This window comes from Apteryx rowi, unplaced genomic scaffold (assembly GCF_003343035.1).
Source record: "Apteryx rowi isolate R43461 unplaced genomic scaffold, aptRow1 scaffold_198, whole genome shotgun sequence".
Taxonomy (NCBI): domain Eukaryota; kingdom Metazoa; phylum Chordata; class Aves; order Apterygiformes; family Apterygidae; genus Apteryx; species Apteryx rowi.
Window position 1 is genome coordinate 763,028 of NW_020448285.1, and position 22,186 is coordinate 785,213.

Below are 22,186 nucleotides of genomic sequence, written 5' to 3' on the forward strand. Positions count from 1 at the left end.
TTGAGAAAGAGAAATGAAATAAGATGTCTGAGCAGTCTGAAATTTGGCCAGTAAGCCTGGTAAAGGAATGGCACAACTCCTTCTTTCCCCCAAAGAAAGCTGACATGCCCGTTTGCATGGGAGTGCGGAATAAACACAGGTTTTTGATTTATTCTCTGAAGAACAAAAGGGTCAAGTAGCTCCAACATCGTAAGCAATCTTGGCAAAGAAGGTTCCCTGTGCACTTGTTTTCCGTTCTGCTCTGGAAATGTATTTATGTTTTGGACCATAGAGCTGTATCAATTTAACTGTGGATGGAAAAAAAAGCCGATACACTGGACTTGTGTCATATGATGGTGTAGGTGCTCCCCACCTTTCATGAGGCATCTGGGCCTAACAGAAGTCTCCACTGTACGGAGACCATTCAATTTACAATCAGGTAGACCCACATAATTTTCAGAGAAATACAATCCTCCTGGGAAATACAGATCATGGGAATTCCGTGGCCTGCCTTCCCCCATATCACCCTTATTCTCACAGCAACTTTGAGGAGGTCTTAGTGGTTGTGCTAAAGAAAGGATGTGAATTTAAAACATTGCCTTTTTTTATGGGCATAAATTAATGTTCCTGGGAATATTGCACTTTACTGTAGATATACATTCCTACATTCATTTTTATCATGCATTTTGGAGTGTTTTCTGATGTCTCTGGAAATCATACGGTACATTTTTACAGCCCCAGACCATACTCTGAGTTAGACTCTCACCTGTCTTTTGTGGGAGCATGGTTACATTTTTCAGTTCTTTATATTTGCAAAAATCCATTTTACTGGAGCCTATATTCATTTCAGTGAGTCTGTACTTACATAGTTTGCACCTTCATTTAGCCCTGCAGGTATATACATTACATTACTTTAGAATCCTGTCTTCTCAGATCCTTTTTTCCATGCTAATTTATACTACCTTATGTATGACAAGAAACTTAGAAACCAGTCCCCCAAGTTGAGATTTGAAAAGACATAAAGGTTAGCAGACATGCAAATTCAGAGTCTTTGGATTACAATTACTGAAGGTTTTTAAATTTTTCTCCGTAGTCATAGTGCTAGAGACCTCTTTGTCCTTTTTTTTTTTTTCCCCCTAATATGCAAACAGACTGCCTCATACAATCACCTGATTCTAGCAGCTGAGGCTAGAAAAATAGGAAAAGGAAGGAAAGGAGGAAAAATACTTGCTATCATGATGAACTACAAAATTTGGCCAGACTGAGGTCAAGCCTTATGTTGGTTTGTTTTCTTTAGCACAGTGTAAACTGCATGGTGAGAAGCAATGGCTTTCTCTAACTCCCTTTTTCTTATGGTATCTTTCTTTTACAGCTGTGCAGCCCTAAGACTGTAAGACAATTGCATTGCCATCTATTCTGTGAGCTGAATTCCTGGGGATTCTGAAAAATTCTATAGAGTATGCAGAGGGGCTGGTAAATTCAGAAAGAGATCATGAATTTAGGGGAGCGAAAATGAAATTTGGAATTCTGCATTTGCCTCGTTTGGCTTCACCACTGAGTTTGGACCAACAACTTCATTATCCTCACTTAGAAAGAATTTTATAGTGCATTACACGTCTTTTAGCTCTGTGATAAACAAGATACAGGGATCAGTGGCCTTTAATTTGTAGTGTTATTGCCTTGAATTTCTCCTGTTTGCAATGATAAACTTTTGAGTATGGCTGCTTATATTTAGGCACTTCTGTGCCTCAGTGGGGAAACTATATACCGCAGGTATAAGTCATCTCCCAGACACCTAAAAATGAACTAGGGGCACAACATTAGGGCACCTTGTTTCAAAATGTTACCAGAATTTTTGCTGCAACTGTCTTGAAATTAAACTCTGCCCCTTTACATTCCTTGTTTGTCTATAAATTATATTTTTAGTCTTTACGATAACGTTAAATTGTAGGTGATGAATATGGAGAACTCCACAACCAAGAAAACATTGAATTATTCAAATATCTTTGAATTGCACGTAGAATAAGAATTACTTGGTAGTGTTTTATTACCTTTTCTGTCCCTTTAACTACAAATTTGATTCGGGAGGGGAATAGAAGGAATGATGAGATTGCTTTCTCCCCACCATCAAATTCAACTTGACAAAAACTCGTCATATATTTCAATTTAGTCATTAGTTTGATCAAGTTTTGCCTTTCATGCTCTGATGCACAAAGTTTGGTATTTTGACCACATGGAAAATCAAAGCAGCGTATTTTAGATGGAGCTCAAGAACCTGGGAATATACCTCTCCTTCTCAAATAAATCTACTCAGCAGCACAGACTGTGCCCATTAGTGGCTATGGAAGCAGACGGTAGAGCCTTTTACTCTATGTATGGGCAAAGGGCAAGCACTTGATAAATGAATGGAGAAGGCTATGTCGGCTTCAGAGAAGGAAACAAAGGAACCAGAGGAAGAGCAATCAAAAAAGAGACTGCCAGGGGAAACTGCTGAAAGATTAACTGTAGTTTTCCATTGCTTATTTTATCTTGTGTTTTTGTTTGTTTGTTTGTTTCTTGTGCCTAAAACTGGATTCTTGTAGTAGTACTTTTTCTTTTTTTTTTAAGAACTAATTGTAAGGGACTATCAAAAATACACCAGGAAAATCATAGCTCCTTTTATCATTGTGGTTTAGCTTTCAAACTGTGTATGTGTCACAGGAAGAAGTTGTGTCAGGGGAAGGAGAGAACACTTTCATCGGAGGATGGCATGGTTGTCCTTGCATGACTGTTATCTGGTTCCTTGATCTGACTTTGTTAAGTTCAAAATTTACACATCTGAGAATTCTTCTGCACCTCACGATATAGAAACCTTCAAAGATTGAGTTGGTGTTTGCTTTATGGGTTTAAACCTCTTGGCATGAACAGCATTTCATGGGAGTGCATAGGAGGAGAACAGAAGCTGATTCCTTCTAACAATGATGAACCTGCCTCCACGCTTCGACTTTGAAACCCTTGAACTTTGGGAAAGTTCAGAACCAAACCTGCCTACTTGGGTTCTTTCACCAAATAAAAATTAATCTTTATATTATGTTTTATAACAGTGCCTGAAGCGGATATAAGAAGAGCTTGTTCTGTTAATGGTCATTATCTGATTCCTCCTGACTTTGTCCATTTATTAAAAGAGATGAAATTTAATTAAGATTTAGTTCCAACCTATCTGTAGTTTGCATAGAGGTTCTAGCAAACTTCACTAATATGCAGAGTTCTCAGTAATGATGCAGTCTTTCCTGTAGGTTTCTCTGCTTGGCTTTCATCCTGGCTGTTAGGTAAAATTAAGACCCAGAAAATAGGATTATTATATCCCAAGGGGCATGGCTGATAAGCAGCACATGATTGTTGATCTGCTTGCTACTCAGTGTTGGTGGTGTTTGAGGTGCTGCTAGATGCAAAGCCAATTTGTTAACAATTAGTGCTCATTAGAATCATTTCCTGTTATCGATTTTAAATGTTTGAGAAAGCACTTTTAGGAAATTGCAGCAAAAAAAAAATAGTAGCTGTACATCAGTGCTTAGTAATTACAACTCTTTAGGGCCCAGTGTCAATCTTAACTAAACTGGTTTCATTGGTTTGCAAGTAATTATTTTTGCTTTGGATCCCACCTGCTATCCTCTCCAGATTAAAGATCTTTTGAAACAAGGACATACTTCTTAATTAGTGGAGTTGCTGAGGAAGGAGTGAGGAAACAAAATCAACTTCTTATTTTCTGTCTGCATTTGTTACGGCTAGGGTTTTTTATCTTGCAGAACTATACTAATGGATTACATGCTATACAATATGGGAATTATTGTGAGCATGGAATTAAGTATGATTTCCTTTGGCCTTACACATTTAACATGTAGGTTTAATTTTAAATGCATCCTTGCCTTTATATATACGCTGAGAATTGTGGAGCCATTAACATCTAATTTACAAAGGGTAAAATTAGATATAATAGCATGTTCTAATAAAAGCGTTGAATATCTAAGAGTCCAAGGTATATCTGTTGAGTTTCCTGAAAACTGGGGATATAACTACTGTTAATCTGTTTTACACACTAGAAGTGACTTGTATGCAAGATTATAATACACACTGCAATGTGCAGTGTATAAAAGCACCAAATTATGCATATCTGCATTTCCACATGTACTGGATATTTATGCCACGATGTTACAGACTCATGCCTTTTATGAGTACACTGGAATTTTGGCTGAATTTGGCAGTGTCAAAGGTGAGGTCAGTAGTATAGCCATCTGGGTTAATTTTCTCTCCTTCCTTCCTTTGCTTTAAATATTCAGCAGCACCAGCTCAGGTTTCCCAAGTGCTCACTTAAAATGCTTACAAATATTTTAAACATATGCCGTAATCCCTGCTGCGCAAGGTGGAGACCTAACATAAGACTTGACTTTGTACCTTTCAAATCCCCATTCATGGGTTAGTCTCATGATTACTGTAGAAATTAAGACAAGTGCGGGGGAAAGGCGCTGTGCTTAGTCCCTCTAACCTTAATAAACAGAGATGATATTGACACAAGTGAATTTTGTTTAACCACAGTACATTTGCTTCTTAATTAGTGAATATTCATCTGTCATCAGCAGCAGCTATGACACCCCTCCCCGCTAACACGTTCTGTCATAAATAATCAATGAGGATCCATTAATATTCATGAGTGAGAATCTGTGTAGTCATGTGCACTGATGCAGAGACAGGGGGAGTGTTGCCATGAACTGAGTCGAAACTCTGTGTGTGTATACGTGAGTGCAAGATAGTTAGGGAAAGGGAAGAAGAGCATGCTGCTACACACTGCCTGGGCTCGTGCTTCCAGCTGCCAGTGGCGTGCCTGTGTTTCTGGGCTGGAGTGACTGATGAAAAACAGTAGTCAAGTCTGGAGGGTGATTCCCTGTCAGTGCATTTGCCTTGCAGTTCAGGGGAAATTAGAGGCTTTGCTCTTGTGTTGCTTATTAGAATGGGCTGCAATCTGTGCACTTTCCAGAAGAGAGAGGAACACTACAAACTGCTCTATGAAGTTTCACAGGTGAGTGCAGAGGATCTTAGCAGCATCTCCAGAGTAAGAATGTATTTTCTTTAGAAAGAGTGGATAGAGCTGCTTTTGGTTTGGGTTTGGGTTTTGTTTTCCTTTAGCAAATTGCTAGCTAGGTTATTTGGGGGGATTTGGTAATTATTAGTATTTTGGGTGTCTGCTGTTTTCTGCTCCTTTGCCACTCCCCCTTCAGATGACTTCCTGTGGGAATCTTTTAACATTTTTGTGCATCTTCTGCCAAAATGTCAGTCATATAGTGGCAGTCTCACTGAACCATGTCAGTGATGTTTTAAGGGAGCCCTTAGCTTTGGTAATAAGACTGTGATTTCTGATAAGTTGCACTGCTGCCTCTGAAAGTGTTAAGTCTGTGATCTCAGGTATTTACAAGTTATGGAAAAAAGTTTTTATGGCATATCTGTGCTGGCCAAGAAGTGTGTTAAATTTTTAGATTAATTAATTAAGAATTGCAATGATTCTAAAACATGTTTGCACCTTTGAACAGGTATCAAGTACAACAGGGTTTCCATGGATTAGGTTTTCTTCTTGTTCATTCATTCTGTGTATTATTTCTGTTTACCACTAGACAAAGATCTTAATCCCAGGTAGCTATTTTGGTGTCTCTTTTGACAGCAGGGATAATATTGTAGCAGTGTGAGTAGTAGTGTAGCAGTGTGCTGCCAACATGTGTTCCCAGCTCTTTCAGAGTGAGATGAGAAAAGACGAAACAAGCACTTACCATAAAAGCCCCTAATTTTGCTCAGATCCTATTGAATCAGTATTTGATTTGCAGCTTTGTGTTTGTTTTCTCTTGGCACGGCAGAACCTCGCATGCTAAAGTTTAGTGCCTTTGAGCATCTGTTCTCTTTCTCTCTATAATTTGTCCTGGCTTTGACACACTGCCATTGACAGAGGCTGAACGCTTCCAGTTTTGGACTGCACTGCTGCTGACAGGCAGTGCAGAGGAGAAGGCAGCTTACAGTGCTGGTGGTCTATTGGCACAGCAGTAGCTAAGTGCCCGTTGCCGACTGGGTCCCTCCGAGTTCTTCCTGACGTGATTCATTTCACAGTGGGCTAATTACAAAGTGGATTCTCTACACATGAAACAGCCTCCTCAGTTGCAGCGCTAATGCACATTTTCATGGTAATGTGATCAGAGCCTCATTAGCCAGTTTCCAAAATGATCCTCTGCATTAATTAAATATAAAAATGACTCTTTTTATCACCATAGAGAGGAAGAAGATGATTAACATTGTTAATTACTACTGGGGGCAATACCTCTGCATCATTTTTTACCACACAACTAGCAGGCATATTCAATCCTAAAAGACTGTCCATTTGCAGGTCACCTGTCAGTCGCTTTGACTCATGAAGATGGTCTCTAGGTGGAACACTTTCCTTCAGTTCAGTAGTTAATCACAATTCGATCTTTTTTTTGTTTGTTTGTTTTATAGCAATAGCACAGGGAAAAGCATAGCAATGTATTTCCCTCTCCTCCCCTTACCCTACTCCCCAGCTCTGGATTGCCAAACTGATCTGAAAGTGTAAAATGGAGACAGTGCAGTAGGTCAGTCCCTGCTTTACTGTGCCAGAGACTAAGGAATTCAGGGTGTACTGTGAAGGGGGTTAGACATTTCTTAAATGGCTGCATATGTGTAGGGAGAAAAAGGCTGTTTCTGGCTTAGAGAGAATGCACTTTCAGAGTGTTCCTTGCATTGAGGTTGCATAGTAATAAATGCTACTGAAACAGTCAAAGCAAAGGGGAGATTTGTTAAGGGACTCTGAAGAAATTCTTCCCTTTATCTCTTATCTTCTCTGCTGTAGAGCTGGAGCGTTTGTGGATGTGAACAACCAAGGTGCCAAACAAACTAATGCTTTCACTTTTTACTCTAGTGTTTGCCAGATAAAGTGTAATCCCTGGGAGAATCTGAGTGAGTTTCCTTGGGGAGCAGAAACGCAGTAAGCCCGGTGCTGCATCTTGTGCTGTTAGGGAAATGTCACTCATACGATGCAGGAGGAGAGCAGTGAAATGACTTAGTATGCTCAGTGCCGGGTCCTGTGTTGATCTGTAAACCAGTTGCAATCTTTGTTTTGGTGTATGGCAGGTCAGAGCCCAAAGGACACTGAGTGTATTTTTAACCAGGTGTTACAGCAGAGATCAGGTAGTATCTCACACCATAACTAGTTTTGCTTGCAGTACTGATGTGCTGCTCTGGGTGGTAGAAGCAGTAGAATATCATAAATTAAATGAAGCCAAGACAGGCATTACTACTAGGTCTGCAAATCCCTTTTTTAACTCTGCAGTCCTGTAATTCCTATACCACAGCCTTGGTTCTTTCATCTGCATGATTTCTGGAGAGCTTGGGACAAGTTAGCCTGTCGAAGACATGAACTGACTGAGGAAGAGCTGTGGCTCACTAGCATATGTGGATCAGCTAGATTAGTATATATTCGTATAAGGAAGCACTCTGAGCCTCATCTCTCACCTTTCCAGTGCTTGGCTACCTGATGCTGTGGGTGGTCTGTGCACTCATGTACTTAAAAATACAGCAAACAAAGGAAAGCATGTTTGTAGAGGAAATCCATGCAAATGCTTACAGGGAGGCATGTTTTGTGCTACTGTGTGTAGTGAGGTCAGATTCAGCACCAGAGAGCTTTTTGTTGTAGAGCTGCTGGGAAATGAAGACATCGTTAGAATATGTATAATTCCTCTCTCTTCCCCCACCCCCTTACTCTGGGCTTATTCTGCCTTTCACTGAGATAGCAGTTCAGAGACCATGTAGGCCCACGCAGAATACAGCATTTGCTTGCACGCTGGTGACTTTTATTTTGATAACCATGCCTCGCACGTGTAGATTGGGATTAAAACAAAAAGTCAAACAATCATGTTTTAAGAATAAAAGCTTTTGAGATACAGCTACGTGCTGGTGAAGCACTCTTGTGCTTCTGAGTGCCTCTTCACCTACCCTCAGGGTATGAGAACTGCTCAGCTTTGCTTCTTGACTTCACTGTGAGGACACACCAGGCATAGTGTCGTACCACTGAGCATCCCTCTAAGTCCTCTTCTCTGTATGCCTACCGGTGGAGAAGTGGAAATAATGTCAATTTGAAATTTATGGTCTTACATGCCACTTCATGGAGCACTTTATTGTTATTTCATGTGTGCTGTATAAGCAGGATTGAGCTAATGAATGTGCAGCCAGGAAGTCTAGGTCAAATCACTTATAACAGGGAAGGTGGGACCTGGTGTGTGCTCATGTTCATTAGGACCAGATCTCTACCATTCTTGGCTAATTTTCTCTTGCACTGCTGTGGTGAGAGAAGTAATTTTAAGTCATTTATTAACTGAATGATGAGAATTCTTCCTGTTTAGCAGACGGGTAAAGAGAAATATGCCAAGGATTGGAGGGAATGGAACTGGAGCACCATCTGATCAACTGTCAGTACTGATCTTCAGTGGCCTTGTGTAAAACTCAAGGAAATGCAAATTTTTCACTGAATTCTGTGGATATCAAATGGAAAAAAATTTTTGATGGAAGTTTTACACTTTGTTTTCAAAATGTGTAGTTTAACCCAGAGAAAAAGTTGGGGGGGGGAGAGGGAGAGAGAAAAAGAGGTCAACCAAAGACCATTGGAGACTGCTCTTTTGAATTATATGCTAAGAAACAGTCCTTGCTCAGGTGATCTTAGAACTGAAAGGGAGAAAAGAGAAAACCTCGAAGGGCAAACAGAGGCAAACCGGGATGGTTCAAGGCAGTGGTAGAGCTGGGATTAAAACTAGAAGGTTGCACATTTGTATTTTCCATTTGATTCTGCTTGCAGCATTCTTAAATCCTCTGAAGACTGATTATGCAGTATGCTTCTCATGTTGGTTTCCATAATTAGCATAAAGCTCAAATTTTCACCAGTTTAAATTGTGATTTTATGTTCATTTTGACATCCCTTGGGCTACTTGAGTACTGAGTTGTAGCGGTACGGCTCTTCAAATTCAAAGGTGTTCACAAGAGAGACATCAAGTCTGCCTGCTGAAAGAGCAGAGGTTCTTTTGTCTTTTTCAGGAGATGCTGCTTATACCTGGCACTGGCATAATGAAAGAAGACTGCAGGCCAAGCAGCATTTTTGTTGTTGGGACCTGCCTTCTCTGGTCTTGATAAAGTTTGTGTTTATTCAGGAAATTAAATAGACTGGATGAGGTGATGGGTTTTTATTCTTTCTGAACCAGTCTCCAGCCTCTAATACTGGTTGTTGGTGCTTGTGCCATGTGAGATATTCTCATTACTTTTCGTTTTTGTGGAGTTTGCCATTTAGCTGTCATTCTTTCCTGAATATATTTGCCATGTAGTTTTTGCATTAACTTTTTTTGCCATACGTCAGTGCCCTCTCAGAATGCTCCTCGTAAACTTCACCAGCAATGGGAAAATACTACCTTCTAAACTTTGGTTGTGCTGCTTGTTCACAATCTTAGATATTTGAGCGATATTCCCTACCAGATATTTTGGGTCCATTTATACCTAAGTTCTTTTCTATTTTTTGGTAGAAATTCTGTGGAAGAGTGCTTTTACCTCTGAAGCATATGAAGGGAGAATATTCTAGACTTAATTTTCTGGAAATTAGCAGAATGATCTCGATTAATAAATCAGTAGCAAAAGTAGATTTGGTTAGATCTTATTGCATTTCCTAATTTTTCCTTTTAGTTCCTCTCTAAATTTTTATATAAAATAATTGAGAACCCCCTGATTTTTAATTTATCTAAGCCATCCTTCTGAATGCCGATTTATCTGTTTGAAAAGTTAAAGGGTTTTTCTGAGATGTTGAAGGATTTAGCAAATGTGTAGGAGTACTGTTTCCTCTCAGTTAAACTGAATAAGTTTAGAACTTGTCTTTCTACAGTTCTCCTCACGGCTGCACTGTCTCACATTAGTAGAGCAGCATATGTATAGTAAAAGCATGATCAAATAAAGCTTGTTATATATTTCTAGCCATGACTGAGAAACCTGCTCAGAATTTCCTTAAAGATCCCCTGTTGAAATAAAAAGACTTTAAAAACTGACTTCCCTAAAAGTTGACTTTTCTTATAGGTAAGGAGATGGTCATTGTGGTTAGCTGGCCCAGATTTTCTGGTTCTTAAATTTCCTTGCTTCTTTTCTCCACACTACTAATTGAACAACATTTATCCAAATAATTAATCCCAATGCCATAATACTTTTGCAGACCATATTCAAAAAGAGACTCCAATGTTGTGGCATTGCTAAAAATAGAGGTCCTGCTTCTGGGAGAGGAATTTGCCACCCTGAGCTGGGTGCTGATGCATGGCCTGGAGGAGAGAGAGCTGCCCAGCACTACTGGGTTCCCAGTAACTGTCACACAGGATGCTGGGACACCCATACCTTAATTCTGGGTTTGGAGTCACCTTGTATGAATTGCTTAAAAGAGAAGAGACATCTGAAAGGCCACCTCCTACCAGGATTTAGGCTCTTACCACAAAACTAGGTTTAGGCGTGAAGGCTCTCTGAGGAGGCCTAGAGGATTGTGCCGTGGGAATTTGGGCCTGGGGAGACGTAGGCTGCTTGGAATTAACCTCTGCCAGGGCAGAGATGCATAAATGTAGACATGTAAGGAAGTTGTCACCTGATTTTCTAAAAACCTAAGCACGTTAGCAGGATTTTTTGGGTCGTTCTTTGAAACATGGCTCTTGAATTATACTTTAAGCGCCTAAGTGTTATTTTGGATTTCACCCCATCTGCCTTTGATAAGTCACTTACTTACATTTTTTCTGATAAAGTCCAGGAAACTCTGGAGTGTTGCCAATGACTTCACTGGGGCCGGGCTTTCATTCTCTGTGCTTGTTTACTGTTGTATAAAAAACATACAGTTCCTGTGCATACCTCAAGAGGATGAATAACGAAAAAGTCGTGAGATAAGAAAGCAGACAATAGTATGTGAGATAAGAATTCAGGGGATGGGTAGAACAGTGGCAGCTGTAAAAAGCAGTATTGAGATTGTATCAGTAATCTCTTGGGGTATACAATGCCATGAAAAATTTAAAAAAAAGTGGTTGAGGTACTAAATAGCATGATTTTCTCCATTATTTTGCTGTTCCTTGCCTCTTGAATTTGACAATGGGAATTAAGGATTCTTCTAATGATTAGATGCTTTAACATTTTTTTAAAGAGCTAGCCTTTTGTAAGGCTTGCTTCCTGAAGTGATTGGTATGGATATAATCCTCATGCACAAGGATATCTTTATGTGAGTCTTATACGTCAGGGATGTGATGAAGTCAATCTTATCTTCAGCGACTGCAGGATGCTTCCAAAGAATAATATTTTAGGGGTCTGGTATTTTTGTTTTGTGATGCATTACAGCGGAGGGGGGGCTAAAATGTCAGTCAAACATTCTGCCAAGTATATATGTTTACGAGTTTCTTAGATTAAATGACAGTAAGTTTTTTCACCCAGTTTCCTCTCAAGAAGTAAGAGCTTAAGGGAGACACGTACGGCAGGGCTTGGCGATAACCAACAGTTCTTCCACCCCTTGGGATTTGGCGAGGCTTCATTAAGAAAAGCTGAAAAATGCTCGGACCTTTGGTTTCAAGCCTGTTTAACTTCGGAGTGTATTTGACCCGGTTTCACAAGGAAATGAGCTTTTTATAATAGTGCAGGCTTCTCTGTCTAACTACTTTCAAACCACTGGCTAATTTGAACCACAAAGGCTTTTCACATCTTTTAAGTTCCTACAGGCTTCATGAAAATTGGCACCTGGGTAGGCTAGAGAGACACAAAGCGAGCCCTGTGGATGGGGAAGACATTGGCGCAAGCTCAGGAGTTACCTGCTCTCCTGGGCCCACCAACTGGTCGATTAGCGTGTGTGTGCACAGCCACATGCAGCCCGGGTTGGCCCTCGTCACCGGACTGGCTCTGCCGGTGGGACCATGGGCACAGGGGGGACCGTGAAGGAGGTCGGGGATGGGAGAGCGACACCAGAGACACGAGGGAGCAGAGGGCGTTGCTGGATGCTGGAGAGATGTGTGAGATGTGGGGAACTCGGCGCCCCAAAATGAGACCTCAGGAGTTATGGAGCAGCCTGGAGTGGTTTGGCTCTGTAGTCCACACTTACCCAAGCAGAGGTCAGGAAACTGGTGTCTACAATTGTGTGTAAAGAATGAGGATACTTGATAGTTCCCTTTTATTTGATGACACGGTTTGGTAGAAGAAGAGATAATTTTCTTTCAAGAGCAAGGGGATTTCACAGCTTGCAAACGTCACCTCAAACTGTCAAGAAAAGAAAGAATTTAAAACTTCAGATGTACAGTGATTGCAGTGAAAATAGTTATTTGCTATTTTGTGTGAACAAGGTCCTCGCTTGTTTTACTTTGCATGATAATTTTTATGATAAAGATTGATGTGTTCAAAGAGGATATTAGATCAGTAACTGTTAACAGACTATCTCTATTTTTTTGATAAGAAGCAACAGTTCATAGAGAAATTTTTCCAAATACTTTTATGCCAAGGACTGAATTTACCAATGGAATTGCAGTGTCCTTGTATAACTCACTGCAGCCTGCCTGTTATAGTTGTCTGTGTCTTGTATTTAAGTTTAAAATATTGTTGTAGACAGGGAGAGGACAAAGTGCATATTTGGCCATTTCTACATAATAGGATGAAGTGGACTTGTATGACCTTTACTGTTGCTTTTTTAAAATGTTTTCACTTTGAGGAAGTTAGGAAACTCTACATATCCTTCTTCTCTCAGGTGGAAAAAATAAATCATTCCTTTTCCTCAGGGAGGAAGGTAGCTTTATTTATTTATTTTTTTTTACAGCAGAAACAAACCCTAATAATCAGCAAAGTGAAACAAAGCAAACATTCGCTTTCCCTTCTTTTGTGGTCTGATTGTGTACTGTAGCAGTTTGTTCCCTTGAGGTTTTGGCCACAATGTTTGACCTCTAAAACAACGTCAGCATAGTGGAATGAGTTAATCTTCCAAACTACCAGGTCATGTCTGGAATACATGTGCTTCATTGCAATTTTAATGTCAGAGTTCAGCCAGAGAGGACTGGATCTGCAAATGTCTACAAGCATCTTCTATTGTCAGATACAGCTCAGTTGTTGTGTTTATTTACATATTTCTTCTTTGTCCAATACTGGAGGCTGTGTTTTTTCAGCTCTGCTACTGTAGTAGGGCCTCCAGTAAGGTGCAGATCTTGACATCATGCTCTGAACTGTTTAGTTCATTCTAATATTTTCAAGTGCTGAGGTCCATAGTTTAGGATAGTCATCTCATAACGCTCTTTCCCAAATCGTGACAAGTTTAAAACTGGCTGAGAGTAGCAGCATCATGAGATTGTGATGATGCTTTGACCTCAGTTCTAACAGTGTTTCTCAGGACTGCAAACCTGGATTGTAATATTTTTCTTGCTGAGGACTATTAGCATCACAAAAATCTCTCTACCCAGGTGGAGAATTTTCACTGTTTTGTTTTAAATCTCTTAGTATTTGTTTTTTTTTCGAGTGCTTAGAATCATAGAGTTTTGAAAAACACTTTTCATTAGAAGAATAGCCTTCTAACTCATGGTCAATTAGAAAAGTGTGCAAATAGTGGTCAGGTTTAGTTTGCAGCTGAAGAAATTAGAAAGGGATTGGGAAGAACTTAAAAGATACATTTAGAAGTAGTCTAAATTCTTGAAGGTTTGATGTTTTTCTGAATGTCTAAGGTAGGCATCATTCCTTGAGAAATGGGGTGGGGTTAGCAGGCCAGCTGAGGCAGCTGTGCACAGCCCTAAGAAGGAGGAAAGTGTTTGGCCCAGGACTTCTAGGGCTTGTCTGCAGACCTAAGTGTGCCCACAGGAGGCAGCCCCAGCTGTGTTAGTGTGGTGCTGCCGGTCCCTAGCCAGGAGTGTGGGCAGGGCAAGCAGGGTGCTCTGCTCCTACATCTTTAGATATGCCCTCAGGGAACATTTTGTACGAAAATGTCAGCGCAGCTTTGATGTCCGTGTGCAGCAAAGTGTTGAGGCTCCTGGGAAAGCTCCACAAACATCAAACTTACAATGATCTTATTAGGTGGCCAGTTGCTCTTTAACATCAGAAAAATAATTAACTGTAGTGCCAGTGTTACCTGCAGTGCTGGGACCAGTGTCCTAATGACCAACGGGAGTATGGGAATAACTAAACTTCACCAAATGGTTATGAGGACTGAAAGATTGAAATAAACATAGAAAAATGTTATCTTCAGTTACCTGTGATATAACTGAACAATTGACTGACTTATTTAATACGTTTGATCATATTTGTAATGTGCTTTATAATGTGCATATAATAGTGATGGATTTGCAGGGAAAGCTATAGCGGGAGTAATCATTATTCAAGCCTCTGCCTTTCTCATAGCTAGAGTATGAAGTAATATCCACAGGCATATGAATTGCTAGTTCAAAAGAATTTTTTAATGGCAGGAAAAGATGGAAGAAAGGGTCAATTATTAGAGTGCAGTGTTTGCAATGTTTTCTCATAGGTCAAGGTTATTAAAAGTGGGGATGATGTCTCTCTTACTGCAGTATGGTTTTATGTACTTTTTTCTTTATATTTATTATGTATTTGCTGTTAAGGTGAGGAGTGGAAACCAATAAATTTATAAATGTGGAATTCCAAACATGAGAAGTGTGTGTGGTGGCTAGCTTGTTTTTCAGTAAGGAGTATAATTCCATCAAGATCAAAATGCTTCATAAAAAAATTATGTATTTCACCAAAATGTTGTTTTTGAGGGAAAACATAGGAAAGAAATTTCCAAAAATGATTAAATATTATTTATATATCATCATAGTGAAATATTTAGGTTGATTATCTTTTGAAACAACATATATTCAGTAGTTTTTAAAATGGTGTGTTATTTTGTATAAGATGAAATTCAGGAGCCGAAAATGAGCCCAAAGTATTTTTTGTGAAATCTCAAACCTCCTCCTGACATGGAATTTCCATCCTCTGCACATTTCCAATTGTGAGATACGTGGCTTACTGCTCTTGCAAGATAGCTCAGAAACTACTCCCTGTGTTTGTTTTTACCAACGTATGTAGCTTATGGAGACTTTGTTAGAGAGTGGTCTCCTATATTGTGGGAGATAAGGCAAGAATGTATAGCAAAAAGTGCATGCATGAACAGTTTCCAGTGAGGTATTTGTTAGGAAAAGAATGCATGTACAGTCATCTTCACAGTGTACGTTGCGATGCCAGAAAGATATGTTGCTGGGTTGAGGAGAGTGTGCCAAAAGCCAGCTTTTTGCTTTTGGGCTACTAAACGCCCCTGGATAGATGATTGTGGTGTTTTGAGGCTAGGGTCCATTTAGCATGGCGGTGGGACTTTGTGGTCTGGATGTAATTCCAGGCCAGCTTCCTTTCTTTGCGGGTATATTTGAAGAGGTCACTCTTTCTCTTTTCCCTTTTTGGTATAAAATTCTGTATTGTTTAAAGCTTAAAGATTAATAGTAGAGATCTCAGATAACAACTAATGAGGAAGCCTGAACAGTATTGAATAATAATAATGATGGTGATCACAATAAGCATTGTGAAATGCTGGATTGATCCATTTAGCGATTATAAGTTGTAACTCAAGTGAATGGCTGCAATAGAATGTACATCTGAGTACATTTCTCAGCACTGGTATAAACAGTACTCTGAAATCCCACACTTTCGTAAAGTCTAGAAGGGGTTTGGCTTGTTTGTTGAAAGAGTGTTATTTTTCTTCATTGTACTCTAAAGGTCAGTTGTGATAGGAATTTTCTTTTCCAATTTCCCCTGAACCTCTTCTCAGATAACTAATGGGCCATGTTGCTTTTTTATTTGTATATTTTATTATATTGTGCAAATTACTCATAGGGTTTTCAGTATGGAGCAACTTATAAATATGAATTTATTGCTCTTTTTTCTTTTTTCAGGTACTAACAAAAATAGGTTTTTGCTACTTGTTTATTAGTGGTGGAGTCTTGTTGCTGGCAATAAGATTAGCACAGATATGGAGTTTCCTCACTCCTATGAGACTGATACATTTCAGATTTTATGTGTGAATCATTATTAAAGCATTTAAAACCTTCTTGATGAAGGAGTTTTAAGTTCTTAATAAAGGAGATCTTTCCCATTTATCTCCAAATGACCTCTTTGTCCCCCAGATTTACGTATTTCCTTGAATTAACAATGTCATTTGGTCATGTTCAGTAGGAGAATGTCTTTGAAAGTCTGATCTGTGGAAACACATGATGAATAGTGACAGGGGAAGGATTTTGCCCAGTGAGAATACCAAATCATGTAGCACTGTAGTTTTACTTACTAAATATTGTCCAGGCTCTATTGTTGAACCCTATGCTGCCAGTGTCACTTTGTCAGGATGTTTTCTGTCCTGTGACTAGTAGCTTCAAATGTACTCATCCATCTTCTTGTCCCATTACATTCTGTGTGACTGATGTTCTGCACCCATTAAAATTGATGGGAAAGAACAAAGAGAAGAAAAATGTGCCCTTCAACTGATTATGCCTTTGAAAGAGCAAATGAGACTCTACTGATATCCGAAGTAAATGGAACAGTTATTTCTGTGTATTAACAATATTACATTTTATTAATCCTTTTTGGAACTAGATCTTTTATTTTGTTCTTTCGATGTTATTGAGAGCAGTAAGTTTATGTCAATACTCTTCGCTATAATTTTGTGATGGTAAGTGTACATACAGATTCTTTTAGATGTGTCAGCTGCCTCTGGTAGACTTGACCATGAGATATTGTTAGCATGCCTGAATACCCCCTCGAGGAAGGATGGAGTTGTGTTTGACAAGCTCAGGCCTTTCGTCTCAGAAAGACCCCACGAGGTATATAGCTCAGCTACTCTTCCTGTGCCCTGGGGGAGCACTTGGAAGCAATATCACAGTGCTCTGCTCGGTGATAGTGCTTGGTCACCTTATACTAAGAGGCAATTAATGGCAGACTAGAAATAGCAGAACCTTTGTGATAGTGGCTTTATCTTTATTTCATGGATACAGATGGCTTCCCAAAGTGTAAGTCCAGTGCTTTGGAGTTAGATGAGGGCCATTAGCCAGATGAATGGAAAGGTTAGATATTATATTTATAGACAACTGGGGACAAAACACTGAGGAAATACAAAAGTGAAGGCTCCTGAGTGATTGATACATCTCATTATTTACAGCTTACATGGCAGCCTTCTCAATACAGCAGCCAGCCATTCTTTCCCTTTTGTGCATGGCAATGAGGCTACAGTTTTTTTTCAAATGTGGGCTTTGACAATGATCACATCTGTAAGCCCAAGAAATGCAACAAAGTGTGCTCCATTAGGCTCCCTAGCATTCTCCTAGAGACTTCAGCAAGTGCTGAAAGCAGCTGCTCACTTCCTTAGTGGTACTCATGTGCATCAGAGTTTACTTCCGTATACAGTTCAAATACATTCTGGATTTGTAACATTTTATGGCAGGAATTCAGGTGTCTTTGGGTTTGACTTGAAATGAACGCTTTATCTTGGCAGTTCAGGTTGAGCTGATGCTCTATCTGAAGTTCCCAAAGTGTGTTTGGCTTGGGGGCTGGGCAATGTCTGCAGAGAGCTCTGAGCCTTGAAAGGTTATTTCCTACACCATTATCTATAATTATTTGAGACTGCTGATAGACATCAAGGCCTATTGCTTTGTCCAACATTTTTCTGAGACTGCAGATGGTGGTATTGTGAAGTGGATAATATTTTCATGTTGACAGTGGGTTCACTTGGGTTATTATTTATCCATACTTTAAAAAACAATTGTTCACATCTACGGTTCATGAAGAAGAGCTTGACTTAGATTAAAATAGGCAAATAAGACTCTTTCAAAACAGTGATTTAGTAATTTCCCTATGAGCTCTCCTGCCCTCTTTTGTTGCTTACTTGATCTCCAGCTGAGAGTGGATTCATTATTATAAAGGAATGTTCTTACAGATTAATTAACCCCTGAAATGAGTGGAAGTTAGGCAGAAATGCAATACATCTTTATTCAGGTCCTACTTATGCAGGTCAGCTCTGAACTACTCAAATGCATTGCCACCCTTAACATTAAAGGCACTTGAACAAGTTACCCCAGAGTAAACAGGGCAGGAACATAAGGTGCAGGGGTTTGCCCATTTGCACTCTGTGGTAAAATTAAGTGGTAAAAAGGGACCACTAGCAGAAGAATGTACCCCCTCTCCCTTAATGAACTATAAGATAGGGGTGTGCAACAGGTAGCTGATACTTTGAAATTTGCAGCCCAGTAATAGTAATTCTTTCACATGCACATGTCCTCCTTGGGATATGAAAAAGGTGGGAAATGGGGTAGAACTCGCAGTTTACCCATCTGGATTGCAATGACTTTTTTGTCTGAGTTTTGTCTTTATAACATGCCTTTCATAGCCTCCATTTTTGTTTTTGGCCACCAAATGCAGTGTCAGCTCAAGAAACAGAAAACAATGTCAAAGATGAGAGAAGAGAACAAAGTGGGAGGCCAAAGTATTTTCATTTTATTATCTTAAATACTGAATACATATTCTGGTCAATTTCACTGACTTTTCCAATAGTAAATGTAATTTATTTTACTTATGGGTATCTTGCAGCAGGAAACTTTAAGAAACTAAGTGCTAATATATAAAACCTTTTTAGTTATTTTTTTCATTTTATTGAAAACAGATTTGTGAAATGCACAGCTGAGCAGATTCAGTATTAAAAATCTTTCAGGACCTATGCTCATGGTACTTGAATTCCCTTTAGTTTCAATTGTTTTTCAGTTTTCTCCTAAATGTATATGGCTAAGTCCCATTTTCCCCCATTGTCCCAAGTGCGAACAATGAGCAAGAAGAAAGACAGGAGTTGGTGCTGCAGTTATTTTGCAGTGTTTGAATAGATGCAGTGCATGGTGATGTATTATACCACCACTGTTTTGAAAGTCGGCCAACAACCCCTTCGTTGATAGGCATGGGGCTGAGTCATGGTTCCCACAGAGGTCAAATTTCCGTAGAAACTGGGAGATGCCCTGTAAGTGGTCAGGTTGCCCAGTAGTCACTAGGTTTGAAGGCAACTGACTTCACAGCCCTAGATCTTGCTTCTCTGAGGCAATGACTCTTACCACCCAGCTCCTGGCTCCTGATGAACGTGGACCTTAATATAATCGTTCCCTTCTTTGTCTCCTTCTTCCCCCACAAACACTCTTCAAACACTGCTGAAGATGACTGAATTAACCTTGTCCTTGAAGTGAAGAGGAAGATCAGCTGCTGTGGTGTGAGAATTGGTCCCAGTGAATAAATTCTGTTGCCAAAGAAAAACACTTTTTAGCACTGTGGAGAAAGGTCATCATTCAAATACTAGTTCTGTTAATTTCAAGTGTGTCTTGTGAAGGGATAGGTCTCAGCATCTCACTTCCCATGTCTCAGGAGATTTTAGTTAGAAGGGTTACAGATTTATTGGAAAAGCTATTTTCCCCATGTTTTTGATTTGAAAGACACTGAAAAACACTTGGCTTCTTATTTTAGTGAGGAAGACCAGAATGCAAGAAAGAGGATGAGGAAATCAGGTTTCCTTTTATTGTACAAGAACACTGTAAAATGTTTATTCCTGCCTCTTTCTTTTAATTTAATTCACTGTCTACCCTATCAATCTTTGTTGCTTGGTAAAACAAAATTATAAAGTATCATAAGTGTTGCTGCTTGTACCTCAGCAAGAACTAAAAGATATTAAATAATGAAGGATTTGAGCTATTTTAGAATATGTATTTGCAAATTCATCTGTAGAGAAATGCTTCAGATGTGCAAGGTGCTATGAGAAGGGTCCTGAGGTCATTTCCATCCAAAGGTATTTTATGTTTTGGGTGTTTTTTTCCCCCTTTAGTGGGTGATTTTATATGCATAATTTAGAATTGCAAATCCTAACAAGTATTGAATTCTGATTAAGTGACTAGTTTTCTGACCACTCCACAACACACATATACTCATTTGAATAACATTATGTTGCACTGGCATTATTAATATGTACAGCGACACAGAGTAAAACTTTTTGTCTTCAGTTAAAATATTTGTCAAAATTGTTCTAGTGGTAGACTGTTTTTTCTAATGAATATTACATCCGTTTACCTTCCTGTTAAATAAGTGAACACAATGTTGCGCCAAGGAACTGAACCTTGCCTTGCCATATTTGAATGATTTTTGTGCAGCCAGTCTAGAAGAAAAAGGAGCATCACTCTCGTCTCTGTAGAGCAGGCTGTGCCTCTAGTTGCAGTAACACCACTTTGCTCTCTTACTGTTTTTCTCATGGGATTTCAGGATGATCTATAAGCAAGCTAATCTGGTGGCTATATCCGTAGAATAGGGATGTAGCGTTCATCCCATTTCATGTAGGTAAGCGTAGACAGAGTGAAGTTAAAGACACATGAGCAAGGCTTGAGTGAGTCACTGACAGAAAGAAGTACAGAGTTCATGAGCCTTTCCTGTTATTCAGAAAAAAAAAGATTAATCCCTCCATATCTTTATAAACAGCAAATTTCTTAACTGAGGCAGATAAAATCTTTGTCTTTTGCTTTATATGATATTTCTCATATGCTTAAATCAATTTAACAGAGTATAACGAGGGCAGGTATTAATAGTTATCTGAACTGGAGTTTATGTCGGATTTGTTGATCCCACAGTTCTGGATTTGCCAGTTTGGAGAAATAAGTGGTCTCTCAGTAATCAGGCAGAGGACTGGTTCTTAGCATGAACTGTTATTCTTCAGAGTTTTCTGAAACTGGGATTTAAGAAAATTTTAAAGTACTAAGTGAATATGAATATGATGGCCTCCCTCTGTGTGGAGATACCAATACCTACTTTTCTTGGAGTTTCAGGTGCTGTAGGATCTTTCCATTTGTTGTTTCAGGCATCTGTAAAAGTGTACTTACAGAAAACAATATGCATAGCTAAAATTTTCAGAAATGTAGGAAGGACACTATGAGTATGGTGGAAATTCATATTTGCAGCAGGAAAAAGATGTATTGATTGGCATTATATTGGGAACACTTGGAAAATACAGATAGAATTCATTTTAGGAGAGTATTTTTCTAGCAGGCTGCTGAAAATACAACATAACGAACATACTGTTTCCCGTTCTTAGGAACAGGCCTGTAGTTTTTAATCTATTTAGCAGTCACAGAGCACCTGTAACAAACACTAAGATCTTTGTTAAGTGCATTATGGGCTGCGTAAATAAATTAGAAAGAAAATAATATATTAGGCTTAATCCACTGACTAAAATTACAAGGTGGCATTTTTGCTAGGATCTCTGTGAAAGTAAATTCATGGGAAATATTTCAAACTTCTCTTTGAAAAGAGCATTAAGTTATATTTCATTCACAATCAAACAGCTTCTGGAAAATACTACATGATGCAGATAAATAAAGTTATCAGAATCAGATGATGCTAAAAATTCATAAATATGTTTACACTTGTGAGTGGCAAATGTTACAGCTTTCAGAACTGAAAGTATATTCAGGAATATTGTCCATATGCCTCTATTGGCTGACAATGTAATGCAGCTTGCAGTACTCTAAATGAACATTCAGAGATTGGAAACTTGCCGTTGTTTGAGAGTTTAGACCTTAATTACACTTGTCTACAGAGTATAAACTTCTGATTATCCTTAACAAACATTTTAGCTCTAAGAAACATTTTCTTAAATTATGAATACTTAGCTATTTCTTCATTTATAGCTAAACAGCTGCAATGGCTTGAATAGTATTTAAGTAACATGGTTAGATTTTCTTCATTTTTGCAAACTATTAATAAAAACAAAGCTTAGAGTTGTGGCTGTTTATCCCAAAGTATAAATCATTTTGCGGAGCAGGAAAATCAATTAAATGTTACTTCTTATGCCTTGCTTTATATAATTGATTGATACTGGGGGACTGAGAAAGCAAAGTCCTTCATCACCTATATTGAGGAATGTGGAGAGAATACTCATTAAATTAACATTAGCTTAAGAAAAATGAAACTTCTTAGCCAATTACAGTTTACTGGTTAGACTGAAACAAAAAAAAAAAAGACCTTTGTTACAGAATATGTGACTTTAGCAGGCAGTTCCATATAAAATTGAGAAGTTGCAACTGTCCTACACTTGAGTGATGGTGTGCATGTGATCTTAGTT

At 38.9% G+C, this 22,186-nt stretch overlaps 1 protein-coding gene across 2 annotated transcripts in view; it reads left to right on the forward strand.

Moving 5' to 3' along the window:
• PDZRN4 (PDZ domain containing ring finger 4) overlaps window positions 1-22,186 on the forward strand; it is a 254,731-nt gene that overhangs the window by 140,458 nt on the left and 92,087 nt on the right. Inside the window, exon 1 of one of the 2 annotated variants that reach the window (XM_026063002.1) lies at window positions 4,964-5,032. The exons of the other annotated variant lie outside the window; for it this stretch is intronic. Within the exon in view, the coding sequence (XP_025918787.1) occupies window positions 4,964-5,032 (69 nt within the window). Of the gene's footprint in view, window positions 1-4,963; window positions 5,033-22,186 lie in introns of those variants that run through there. 2 annotated transcript variants of the gene reach the window in all.